At 38.8% G+C, this 14,132-nt stretch overlaps 1 protein-coding gene across 1 annotated transcript in view; it reads left to right on the forward strand.

The window, feature by feature from the left end:
• The first annotated feature begins 13,613 nt into the window (after window positions 1-13,613).
• GLDC (glycine decarboxylase) overlaps window positions 13,614-14,132 on the forward strand; it is a 37,543-nt gene continuing 37,024 nt past the window's right edge. The window contains exon 1 of the mRNA XM_026703725.2: window positions 13,614-14,118. Coding sequence (XP_026559510.2) covers window positions 13,813-14,118 — 306 coding nt within the window. The 5' untranslated portion in view covers window positions 13,614-13,812. The remainder of the gene's footprint in view (window positions 14,119-14,132) is intronic.

Below are 14,132 nucleotides of genomic sequence, written 5' to 3' on the forward strand. Positions count from 1 at the left end.
GCTAGAGGACTGAAACCTTCTTTAAGTTCAGAGCAATGAAATAATTTAAAGAGGCAATTCAGGCAGATACTTCTCTGATTTACTGAGATAGAAGTACAGATAGAAGTAGTACACTTGCAAGATTATGTTGTTATAACTAGTCTCAATAGAAATACAGGTAGTCCTTGTTAATGACCACCATTCGGACTGGATAATGACACAGTCTGTAAGTGGAACATTACGTTACAATCACATTACAATTTTACTTCAGCTTTCCTTTTTTCCCCCATTTCCCCATCATTTGGAATGCTCACCCCGTATGGGGATAATTAGCAAGAAAGGAAATGATGTTTGTATTAACATCCATTGGAGAGGAAGGGATTACAAAAGAGTAAGCAGCACACAATAAGGAATACACCTCAAAAGGAATGCACTGGGGCTGGCTATTTGCCAAGCACAATTGCAACCAAGCCCCTTTTCAGTAGGAAGCAAACAAAAGCTGGAGGTATGAAAATGATTAAAATCTTGTCAGTAACAGGCAGCAACTGCAGCCAGCTAATTAAGGTTACAACTGAGTTATTAATTTGAAATTAGCACATTTTGGAGAAACGCACTGTGGAGAAACACAATTAGGAAGAAATTGCAGAAAAAGGAAGGGCAAAAGAAAAATCAAAAGAGGGAAAAGAGAGAAAAGTTTAATAACTGGAATGAGAAATGGAGGGGAATAAGAATGGGGAAAAGGGGGGCTTCCGGTTTGGGTCTCTTCAGTGACAGACTGAAATTCGCGATCGTGCACAGTTTTGATCTGTGCTCGCCGCTGGAGCACCCCGATCCTTTGGATTTGGGGATGAAGCCACCCTGTAGAGGTGGTGAAGAGAGGGCAGATTGCTAGCCAAGTGGAGGGGAGCCGAGCCGCATCTCTCCTCCTTGGCTAGTCTAAACTCCCTTCCCTGAAGGCGGTTGCAGCGGTGGTCGGAAATGGCCACCTCAAAGAAGAATCCAACTGGATAAGATTGTGCAGGAGGAAGACAAAGAGGAAGGCAGGACAGACCAGGCTAAATGACAGAGAACATCTAAGCAAGGTACCCTGAATCTAAAAGTACCTAGAGGGATACTTCTGAAAGAAGATCTTTAAGCAGCGAAGGAGAGAGAAAAGGAAGTTAAAAACCCTTTTTTTACCTTTATATTGACAATTATAAATGGTATGGAAAGAAATTTATGTTAATCTATTTTGACACTAATAGGCAACCTTAAGCTGAAGTCTTAAGTGTCAAAAAGGGAATAAAGATTTTTCTTGGTCATTTTAAAGCCCTAAAAAGGAGAAGAGTGGAGGCAAAAGGGAGGGACTTGGAAAATGGAGTGCCACCTGGAAAAATAAAGAGGATTAACAGTGAAACTTTGAAAAGACTCCCAAGGATACATTGTAACTGAAATCTTATTAAAAGATACAGTAACGCTCAGAAAGGAAAAGTAAAGGAAAGAAACAAGAAGGAACAGTCTGGGATCATTTGGTGACTTTAAAAAAAAGTTTTTGGCATTGTTTTTTTCTTTCTTTTTCTGTTTTTACTTAAAGTCAATTGGGTGGTTGTTCAAAAGTGTTTAAAATGCCATCACTCCTGGAGGAATTGAAGATGAGTCTTAAAAAACAGAAAGAAGACGCAGAAAGGGGAGGAAGATCCTTTGGCTTCGTATTTGAATTTTTTGAAATGGAGATCCTGAACTATGAAAAGCAAAAGGAAATGCTTCAAGAGCAAGAAGAAGGGCGGGACAAAGAAGAAGACATTTTCAATGATCAAATAAGGCAAAGTGTGGTAATAAGGGGAAAAAAGGGGGAAGGAATTAAAAGTTTGAGATCAAAGGGAACACCCACAAAGAAAAATAGTCTGAAAAAGAAGTATAACAGCAAGGAGAAGCAGAAAAGAAAACTACAGAAGGGAAAATTAGAGAGAGAAGGGTATAAAAAAAGGGATGAGGAAAAAGGGGGAAAGATAGAAAGGGAAAGAACTTATGACGGACAAAAACAGGAAATAAAGAAAAAGGGGAAACATACTAGGATTAAAGGTATTTGCTCAGCTAGAAAACACAGAGACAATGGTTAAATTAAGTTAAAAGTGAGGATTCTGCAAAGGTACAAAAGATAGTGTTGTGACAGTAGAATACTGTAATGAGTTAGAAATGAAATAACTAAATAATCTATGAGATAAAACTGTATTGTTATGTAATGGTATGTTTATTTATAATTAATGCAATAATAAAGAAGAGAGGGAAACATTGCAATTGTTTCTAAAGATTGATAAAATATTGAAAAGAAATGTGAAAGATTTATAAGGAAATTTATGCCAGTTATTAGAATGAATTTGAATAATTATTTTGCTTATTAATAGTAAATAATTTATAAGATAAAACTGTATGACTATCCAATGGTATGCTTATTAACAGTTAAGTAATAATGAAGAAGTGAAGGAAACATTTCAATTGTTCAAAGATTGATAGATATTGAAACGTGAGAGATTTACAAGGTTCATACCAGCACTAGAATGATTTTGTATAATTATTTTGTTTACTAATGTTTATATATATATATTGTTTTTGCTATGTTCTTAGATTTTTTTTTTTACATTTTCAAGGGGAAGTACCAAGCAGAGTCTGAATGATTAGATCTACATGATATAAAATAGATATTAGGAATTTGAATGTTATAATTTTAGAATGCACAAATTCAATGTTTAATGAGATTTCATATGATAACAAGATTTAAAGGTATTGCCCTTCAATTGACAATCATAGGGGGAATTTTGCTTCTTAAGAATGTTGGAAGAGAACATAAGAAATTGTAAACAAGACAGACAAAATTATAAGTACAATGAATAAAAAGATATAGAAATTTATGTAAAACAAGTACAATTGAATAAGAAGAAAATGAGATAACCATAAAAGAAAATTAAGAGAAGTAAAGGGAGAAATAGTGAGAAGTTGGAAAAAGAGTAATAAGATATGAAGTTGAATACATAAGATGAATATGCATATGAAATTGTGTCTGTATGGAAATGTGATAACCCGGAACAATGCTGTACTCAAATAAGATGTTTTATTTGTTTTGTTAAAACTCAATAAAACTTTATTTTTAAAAAATGGGAAAAAGGGGAATTAAGAGAAAGGACCAGAAAACAAAGAGGAATAGGAAACAAACAAGGATGAAAAGAAAGTACATTGTCCAAAGAGTGAGAGATAATGGGTGAAAAAAAAAGGATAAGGAAGGAGATTCTGCAAGGTAATATGTTGTGATGTATAAGAATATATTGAAGAAATTGCTTCTTTAGGCAATCTCACCCCTTTACAAGGAGTAAAAAAAATGGGACAGGCATAAAATATCACATACTGACTGCAATTGGCAAACAGATGACTGAGAGGTGCTGCTAAGATAGAAAATGTGGGCAATGATTGCAAAGTTACTTTTTCATCCCTGTTGTAAGTTTGAACAGCTGCCGCCCAAAGCATTTGCTAAGCGATATCTATGTTATTGTGGAGCTGATTTTCTGATCTGGTCTGCCTACCAATAGTAGAGCTTACAGAGTGGAAGTTATCCTCAGTTCAGGGGCAAGGTATTCCAGGGAAGGGAAATTCCCACTGTACTTACAGGTAGGAAGATTTCAGAAGTCATTCTTGGTTTCGGATGTGATAGGCTAACTCATAACTTATCCAGTTCCTGAGTTATAAAGGAGTCTATAGTAATAACCAGCACCTTGACTTGTACATGGAAACAAAGCAACAGTCAATGTAGTTATGAGATTGACACATTAGGTTATTGGCCCACTACAGTTGATGTTTGTTTGTTTTCCCAAGTAAACCTAACTATAATAAATCCATGCAGAAAGTAAGAAAGGGTGACACAGTGGGAGCTGTGTGTCCAAGAGGATCCCCCATTTGCAAAGACCTTGAATTATGAGGAATCCAACACTATTATTTTAAACAAGTGACAGCTGAAGGTAGCACTTTAAAAGCATATTAATGTGAGACAAATGCCTTTAATCTACTGTGCTTAAGTTTTTAAACAATATACACAGTTCCTATAAAAGTGCAGAACTGCACATTTTTAAAGAATATCCCTGCCTTCTGCTGTACATAGCTTGAAATGATTAAATCTGGCCACATGCCTCATTTAATTACTCAATAAGTTAAGATTTAGCAAGCAAAGTCCTTGTACTTATTGCGTACTTGCCTACTAAGATAACAAAATTGATAGCAGGTACTGTAATAGGCAATACTTTTATCAATTGTGCATATTCCTACTTAGTTAATTCAATTCATTATAACTGTTAAAAGAACTCTTTAAGAGGGAAAGGAAAAATTAATAAACAAATGATGCTGATTTTAGGACAAAGGGAGCTAGAGTGCAGCATGTTAAAAAGCTAAATTTTAACATTATTAAAATACTGAATTGCTGAAATACTAAAAGAGAAGGCTACTAAATATTGAAGTGCTAAAATACTACCCTATCTAAAATATCCCTTTCTTTATCCTATCCTATCGTCTCTTCTGCATTCCTTACCCAGGCGACTGCCAAACAAAGTTTTGCCACTCATCATATAATATTGGGCTCACATACCTCAAGTATTTGTCAAAACAACAACAACCCAGGAATCAGAGTTATACATACTCATAAACTTTGCATATGAATATATCTGTGAATATCTGATTGAAAATTGTGATATAAATTTTACAGATGAAACCAATACATTGTGTGAGAATAAACCTGAATCATTCCTATTCTGTTCAATGAATTTTTTTCCATGACCCATCTAAACTTTAGCTCCTGTCTCTGTATAGTCTTTGCCTTTTTTGTACCATATTCCTGACAGGTGAAAGTTTTGTACTATATTCCTCAGTGGTATTGCTATTTTCCTATCCTGTTGCTTGACTCCAGATATTCCCAGCCACATTTAATAGTAAGAGGAAAATCCTTCTTAATTTAATACAATAAAAGTATAAGTGTATAAACACTAAGACTTTTGGAAGGCTGATTCATTCCACTATGTATATTTGGAAAGACCATGCAGTGATGTCGTACTGATGAGAGTTGTTCCTCTTTTCCCCTTCCTCTTCCCTTCCTCCTGCTTCTCCTCCTCCTGTTGCTTCGTTTCCTTCTCCTCCACCTCTTCTTCCTTCTCCTTCTTTTTCTCCTTTTCTTTCTCCTGCTTCTTTTTTTTCCTTCTTTTTCTCCTCCTCCTCTTCCTCCTCCTCCTCTTTGTTCTAATTAAAATGATTCAGACATCTGCATGTTGAACAATGTGTTGCTGTTTTTTAAAAAAAAATACAGATTTCAATGCAGATGAAACAAATCCTATCCTTGTCAGCAGGAGAGCACAGGCTGAGGTCACAGAGCGTACAATCCAATAAATTAGCAAACTATTGTTTGCATAAAGACAAGCTCTAGCTTTACTTGAATCCACAAAGATAAATGCCAACTCCCACATCTTCTCTGAGATAAATGCAAATATGTCAGAATGCCCGTCAAAATTATCAGAGCTTATGTCATTATGTGATGCAATTCTATTACTTTATTGCCAAGCTACTTTGGTTCAGAGATCCTCTGTTAAGTTGATAGATCTACAGGCTCCTACTTATTGAAATATATACAAAATATCTCTCAGTATAATATTATATATTTAAGAAAACATATATATATTCACATACACACAACAATTATGTTCCCATATCAGTCAATATTGTGAGACATTTATCCAGTTATTCCATCAGCGCTGTCTGCTAAGATTTTAACTTGTCTTCTCTTCCTTCAGTGTTCAATCCTCTAAAGTCTGCCATAAATTAATTGGACTTTCTGAAAAGTCGCTGTCCTATTTTATGTGACAACTATTTGGATTGCTATTTAAAATATGTGAAATGAAGATAATATGAACATGTAGAATAATCATTCAAATTAATATTATAAATGGAAATTGATATTAAATTAAAGCAAGTTGTAGATGAAACTATGAGCTTGTAGTAGCTAAGAAAAATGTTGAAAAAAGACAATGAATTTATAGAACAATGTACACCAAAAAGTTGATTTTACACCTCTTTTAAAATGAAATTATACTATGCTACATTGTGCCACTCTTTAGCATTCTCTTCATACTAGTGTAATTCAATTTGCATCATAGATAAAAATCAATATATAGAAATATGTCATTAATACATCTGTTTTAGTAAATAATCCAATCCTTTAATTTAATCCTTTAATCCTTTAATTTACAGCATATTTACTATTTTCAGAAATATAAAACTCATACTTCTAATTAATTTCTAGCTAATATATGGAATACAGGCAGTGATGGGATGTTGCCGGTTTAACAACTGGTACGGTGAGCGCTGAAAATGGAGCATTTAGAAGCTCAGCTGCTTGCCTGCCAAGTTAGCAACAGTTAAGTAGAACAGCGAGGGGGGAGGGAATCAGCTGTGCCACGTGATTAAGATGGGCTACAAATCAGGAAATAAAGGACAGGATTGGGTGGGCCATCTGATCATCGGAACTATCAGTTCGCTTGAACTGGTCTGAACCGGCAGCATCCCACCATTGAATGCAGGAAAATAAAATGTTCAGGTAATCCTCACTTAGCACCCACAATTGAGGCCAACAACTCAATTGCTAAATGCCACAGCCACTAAATGAAAAAAAAAAACATATGGTCACATTGGTGGTTAAGCAAATCACTGCACTCATTAAGCAAACCATCACATGACCAGCTTAAAACTTACATCTCAACAGATCCTAGGATGATACTGCTTTGCTGCTGATTGAAAACACTCTGTTGTAAAGAGATGCCAGTATGCATCAACAAGAGCATGGACAGCTTATCCGAGTCATGAAATCAACAAACACATATGGAACAAGTGAATAACCTGAATGCATTTCTAGCCAGACATTTAACCAAGCCTTGCTAAGAAACTTTCTGGAAATTCTGAGGTTAGGGGTGTTGGAAGAAATCTCCTTGGTTGGTTCCCTAGCTGGGAAGCAATCACAGATATTGAAAAGAAATAGACTCAGAAGCAAGCTGCCAGAAAGCTGAAAATCCAGGAAGGTAAGAAGTAGTGACACAGCTCGAGCATTCCTGGCTAGCTAGCAAACCCATGCCTTCTTATACTTGATTTTCCTTTGAAGTTTCTACAGTTTGATGGGGTTATTTGGGTGTCTCTGGTTAAAGTGATTGCCCTGAATCCTGTCTTCCTGCCTTAATGGATTAATAATCCTGTCTTTGGACCTTTGTCTTTCCTATCCTGGGGCTCTGTCCTGTGAGGGAAGAGGAAAAGGGGAGTTCTTGGTGAGCTATTTTTAGCTGGTTCCACTTATCTTTATTGCTCTACTTAAGTGTTCCTTTCAGCTGGTGCTTTTGCCTGGGGTTTAAATTTCTTAAAGGGTGAAGGGCTGTTTTAAGTCTTTTGGCACTGTTTTAGTGGTTCCTGGAACTGGCCTTTTGAGGTGTACTTCCCAGGGGAATTGAAAACTTTTCTGGTGTTTCAGATAACGAATAGGTTGGAGTTCTTCTTTCATTCATTTGGGCCCCTTGATGTCAGTTCAAATCCAGATGATTCTTTTGGATTATGCTTTTAATCCTGTGATTGCTGGAGGTGCACTATAATGTACTTTTGTTAAAATGATCTATCCTACAGTATTCCATGTTCAAAATCAGTCTGTTACTGTAATATATTCTGTTTCTCTCCTCACTAAATATATTTGAATTTTTAGATGTTAGCATTTATTTTAATAGGTGAAAGAAACACTACATCACAGAGGAAAGAAGCTTAGCATGGCTCTCAATTTCTTAGTTTTAACTGTGCTTAAAATATTATAAAATGATATAGAGGATTTATCTGGCCAAAAATAGCATTCTATCCTCTCAAACAGCCATGTTTATAATAGCTATTATGAATTGGATATTAAACAGAAACGCTGAAGCTGAAATGCTTTTTAAAAAAATGGAATTTATTTCATCCTTGATGGCATTTAGTAAACAGAAAAGGTAGATGCAATACTAAGCTATCAGACTTCCCAGTGAACAGTTATGCAACTCTACTCTTCCAGAAATAATTCTGCATTTATGAACTATATAGCTGAAAAAGCTGAATATAATTCAGCACAGGTAATTCTCAATTTATAACCACAACTGAGCCCAAAATTTCTGGTGTTAAGCAAGGCAGTTGTTAAGTGAGTTTTGCCCCATTTTATGACCTTTTTTACCACAGTCGTTAAGGGAATTGCTACAGTTGTTAAGTGAATCAAGCAGTTGTTAAGCAAATCTATCTTCCCCCATTGACTTTGCTTGTCCCAAAGCCAGCTGGAAAGGTTACAAATGGTGATCCCATGACCCCGGAATAGTATAGCTCTCATAAATATGTTCCAGTTGCCAAACGCTCATATTTGTTTCACATGGCTGCATGAGGATGCTGCAACAGTCATAAGTGTGAAACCTGCTCATAACTCACTTTTTTCAATGCCTTGTTAATTTCAAACTGTCACTAAACAACTCCCTGTCTAGCAGGGTAAGTTGCTTTTGCTGACAAGAAAACAGTTATACACTTCACTTATTAGTTTTCTTTTTTAAAAATTTGTTAATCACAATTACATAGCTGCTCCTCTGTGATGTACACGATAGAATCTGTATCACAATCTATAAGTATCTATAAAATCTGTGGGGGTTTTGAATCAAATGCTCACTTGTGAATCCAATATCTGGGCAGTGGCAAAACTTTGTTTGGCAGCGTGGTGGCTAGGGTGGTATGCAGAACACAAGATAGGATACTGTAACGAAGAGTATATTCTAAGGTGGCGTTTTAGCACTTTCGTGTCATAGTATTTGAGCAAATCAGTGTTTTAATATATTGGTAATTTAAAATTGTCAGGGCTTTTTGTGAAAAGCCAACAGGTTTGGGACCATTCTGACCTCCAAGAAATTATGTCTATAGGGTGGAAGCCACTGACCAGAGCTGGAGCATGCCCCTCCTGCTAAACCTAGATGTAATTGGAGAGAGGTTATCTTTCAGATAATTCAGTCCATGAAGGGCTTTATAGCTCATATCAGCACCTTGAATTGTACTCAGAAGCAAAGAGCAGCCAACACGGCCCACAACACAGAGGTATAGCATATGCCAATTAAGGGGCGCATGTACTGTAGCTGTCCACACAGCCTCAATTCTTACCAGCTAAAGTTTATGATACTTTATGAATATTCTCAGCCTGAATTAATCTACTGCAGGACTATTTCCTACTTTACTTCTGCCTGTTTCTTTAAAGCAGAGGTCCCCAAACTTGGCAACTTTAAGACCTGTGGACTTCAAATATAGCTGGCTGGAGAATTCTGGAAGTCAAAATCCACAAGTCTTAAAGTTTCCAAGTTTGGGGACCTCTGCTTTAAAGCACTACCTTTTTGGCCCAAATTAAAAATTGGGGTAGTGAATTTGGGGTGGCAGTAGGTATTTATAGACAAGAAAGGTGATTGAGCAGTGATTTCAAAATGTTGCTGAATGGCAAAGTTATATTATTATGGGATCATATTTTATATTTTATGAGCAGCTTCTCTCTGTACTTTGACACTGCATGTTCCCAATATACTCTACATGACATATGTGAAAATGTTTCCTGATTCTAAACTAACTAGAGATTGATACAATATAACTGCATAATTATCTCCTAAGCGATCAAACTTCCATTTCTGCTGCCTGTATAATAATTAATCTATAACAATATAGATTAAACAGCTGCTATTTTTATTTCATGTAACTCGTATATATATATATATATATATATATATGAATTACTGCTCTGCAGATTTCTGCATAATATGACTGCATTTGCATGACCAAATTAGGTCTGCTAAAGTACCAACTCAGCCCTCAACTACTTAGTGCTGGTTATGAGATCACTGTGTCTCCCTCTGGGTGAACAACCACAGCCCTGTGTCCTGTGTCAGTAGGCAGCATGATATGTACTTGCTTTTGCAAATGTTGTGCAGCATCAAACCAATAACAAAGTGAGGTACTGCCTTGACATGGTTTGATGGGCTTGTGTGTTCTGAGGAAGATGAGAGCTTAACCATAGTAAACAAATCTGACCAGAGGAGTCAGACGAACAGTGTTCCTCTCATAAAAAAAAAAATGTTGAGACATAATTTACAGAAACACATACCAGCTTGGTCATCACCCCAGGTCAATAAGGACCATGCTAGATGTTGGAGTTCCTGGGCATCTAGTGAAAATGGGCTGCAGGACTCAAGACAACCATGAGCAACCATGGCCAGCAGCTGTAGAACTAATGGAAGGAAAGAGGTTTATCCATCGCAAATATACAGAGATTGACTCAGAACAGCTTATATCCTTTGACAATACCTTTGACACCATCAAACATCAACATCTGACTCTCCCAGATTGTTGCGAAGTATGCAGTCAGTGAATAAACATCTCAAATCCAGTCTGAACATCTGGCTGACTGTGTGATGAATCATAATCATAATAATGTGAAAAAACAATGGATCACTTAGTTGAAGGGACAAGGAGCTCACTAATGAACTGACCAGGCCATATATCATGATGAAGATTGTGAGGAGGAGGAGGAAGAGGAGGAGGATGGTGGTGGTGATGATGATGATGACGACAACACACATACTTTTTATCATCATGCTTCAATGGCCTGAATGCTTTCTCTATCTCATTCCTACAAGTGGCTGCATGCTGCCTCATGTAGGCCTGGCACCAAGCGAATGACTTCTTAAATCATTAACTTAATGGCAGTTAGATGTAGGAGCGGCGTGACTTCTTGAATTTTGCAGAAATGGCAATCACAAAATCGCTTTTGCTACAGTGTTCCCTGCGAATCATCATTACATTGACATGATGTCCATAGACCTAGTAGGGTAAGTTCTTATTTGGTGGATATTGTGTACATTCGTGGTCCTTTTGGAGAATCCATAAAATAAACCCACTGCATTGGTGAATTATGAATTGTTCTATAGTGAGTTATTAAGGTGGCTATATTTTTATTAATGTCTTTGCCTAATTCTTTCTTCTTTAGTTTTTTAATGTTTTAATAATAATTATTATTATGTTATATTAATATTTATTAACTGCATATTTTAGCTCTGTTATATATTAGGCTCAATCACATGCATGACATGGGTTAGCTATATAAATTTGATAGATAAACAGAAACATTCTGTTTTTTATCATAGGCGTGCTTTTGCACATCCTGTAGACAAAACTATTCCTTCCTGGCAGCCATTTGTCTGATTTGGCTGCACATCAATGAATTTGTTTTTTCTTTTGCTTTCTAGCACAGCGTACCCAAACAAACATGAAATGTCTTGCAGAGGAGTAGAACAGCGGGAGGACCTAATCTGCTTACACACATGTACTCTTAACTATTTGGCACAGCGGCATCTGCAAGGGAGAATTTTTAAAAAACCAAGGCATGGCAAGCCAGCCCTCTCCATTTTGTGCGCACATTAACCATACAAGTACCAAAGATAAACCAATAGAAGCAAATGGAGTTTATCCATGACAAGAATGGTGCCAGGAGGATGCCGATGGCCTGGCATTAATGGATGGCCTACATGCAGGTATGTGGAATTTATCCATGGTGCCCCAAATAGGAAGATCTGTACATGGGGCTCTGAGCTTGTTCTGAGCTTTATTGACCAGGGTTGGCTATTCTAGCAATGGTGATGAACAAGCATCTAATAATGGAGAGAACCACTAAACCAAAGAACTCCCATTTGCATTTTCTTTAGCAAGGGGCACTTATTGTTCCTGGCTTTTTTGGCTTCAGGCCTGGGTCCTGCTTTCCATCTTAGGTCTGCTTGTGGTTCTTGGCAACAGAATACTTACTGCAGAGGCTTCCTAAGTCCCAGAGGCAGCAAATACTTGCAAGGCACACTCAGGTACATCCGTTATATGTTTTACCATCCCTTCACATTGGATCACACAGATGTGACAAGTCCCTAGTGTCCCTGAAGCACTGGGGCTGGTACATTGCAGCAAGTTCTGCATCAACTGCACTGCATCCCTGCTGATGCGGCAAGGGACCTGGATCTGCTCCCTTGTGGCAACCCTGTTGTGTGTTTCCTCTCCGAGCTCTTGTATAAAGTTTCCATTGCTTCACAGTCTACCATAATTCCTCTCAGGAATTCTCAGTTATGCTCCAGTCAATGAATGAGGAACTCCACTTACTTTTGATGTATGAGTGATGCCTCTTTTGTCTTGGAAGGATGATGTAGAAACATACTGCAACTTTTTTGGAGGCCGTAAGAAGGAATCTGGGTGAATGAGATCTAAGTATTGATTGCTTTGCTGTCCTCAGGCCTAGCAGTCATTCAATATCTGCACGCTGTGGACCAGGGAGTGCAGAGTCAATGATCATGCCTTACACCTGTCCAAACGTTGCAATGGTCCCTATATCTTGTACCTGGAATCTCAACCAACATATAAAGCAAAAACCCATTACTGGTGTACCCCTACACAGAGAACAGCAAATGCAGAACAACTGACCAACCAAAGCAGCATCTGAAAGATCAAAAGGGGCAGATTCAGGCTTGCAAGCTCAGCAGAGAGGTCCGGATAACAAACATGGTGCCATCAGCAGTGCAATAACATGGGAAGCTGACTTCGTTGTATCCCCAAGGCAGAGCAGCAGATGTTGCCATGCTCCACTGCGACCAAGAGGGATGCACCACCTTGCATCTGGCCATAGCAAAGGCTATGATGGATGTGCTAATGGGCCTGGTAGAATGTCCTCAAGAGGTCTCGTAATCCTGCAGATAAAACTACTGGTTCCTTTGCATTCCCTTGGTGAATTTCACGGACTTGCCTTGCTTCTGACTGGGAATACTACAGATTTTGGAGCTATTGCAGCACAAAATCTGTGCAATAGTAGAAGAGGCAGGAAGTTATTTAACACCGTGTGATTTTCTTCTTCCCTTTTCTGTGAAATATTCATTGCATCTCTTTTCTTGTTGTTGTTGTTGTTGTATCAATAGATGATGTACACATAAATGTTTTCCCCAAAGGGAAAACAGACACAGTAGGAGGAAGTCATAAACAGAGGATAGAAACTGAGTAGGGATATGAGGGTTATGAGGAACCCAACCAACTCCTATGATTCATAACATTAATTGTGCTGTTACTTTCAGCTTACTGAGTTGGAAGATCAAGACAAGCATCGCAGTCTTTCCAGTGGCAGAACTGTGGCTGGTGGCCAAGAGAGACTTGTGGAGACATCTGAACAAACCTTCCAAAACTCATTGTTGGGTTATCCTTATACCAGCTATGGAGATTTGCCTTTGGCACAATGAGTTACTAAGGAGCATTTCTTCAGCAACAAGTGCGATCCTTGTGTGTGTGTGGAAAACATTAAAAGAAAAATTAGGGTAGGAGGAAAAAATGGGGGAGGGGGGAAGGGGGGAAGGGGAAAGGAGGAAAAAAGAAAAAGAAAATCATTTCAATGCTCCGCGTCGTCACCTCTCTTTTCACCCAGGGGAAACAACGAGGATAACGCCTGACTGCGAGGAAGTGGCCGACGGCCAGTTTCGCGTCGTTTGTTCTGTCCTGTCCTGTCCAATCCAGCCTTGGGAGGAGCGCGCATTGGCTGGCGAGGGGGCAGCTTCTCGGCAGGTGGCTTCGGCGGGGAGATCTGAGGCAGGGCGGGGCCAAAAGGCCCTCCCTTCGGCTGACGATCGGCTTGGGGGCTATAAAAGGGTCGGAGGGGGCGCCTCGGAGGAAAGAGTCTTCGAGGCGCAAACTAACTTTCCCCGGGGCGAATTGGGGGGCCATCGTCTTCTTCAAGGCATCATGCAGTCTTGCGTCCAGTGGTGGGGGAGGCTGGTGGGTCGGGGGGCCAGTCTTCACGGGCACCATGGCAGCAGCGCCTGGGGAGGCAAGAAGCCGCCAGGCCGATGGGGACGCAGGGAGCAGCTAAGACTGGCTTGTGTGAGAAGAAGCAGTAGCAACCCCGGAGCGAGAGCCGCCGCCGCCGCCGCCGCCACCTCTTCCAGGCACATCGAGAAACTCCTGGGCAAGCACGATGACTTTTCCGAGCGGCACATCGGTCCAGGGGACAAAGAGAAGCAAGAGATGCTGCAGACCGTCGGTCTGTCGGTGAGGAAGCTCCA

This window comes from Pseudonaja textilis, chromosome 2, assembly GCF_049901715.1.
Source record: "Pseudonaja textilis isolate UNSWEBS1 chromosome 2, rPseTex1.2, whole genome shotgun sequence".
Lineage (NCBI taxonomy): Eukaryota > Metazoa > Chordata > Lepidosauria > Squamata > Elapidae > Pseudonaja > Pseudonaja textilis.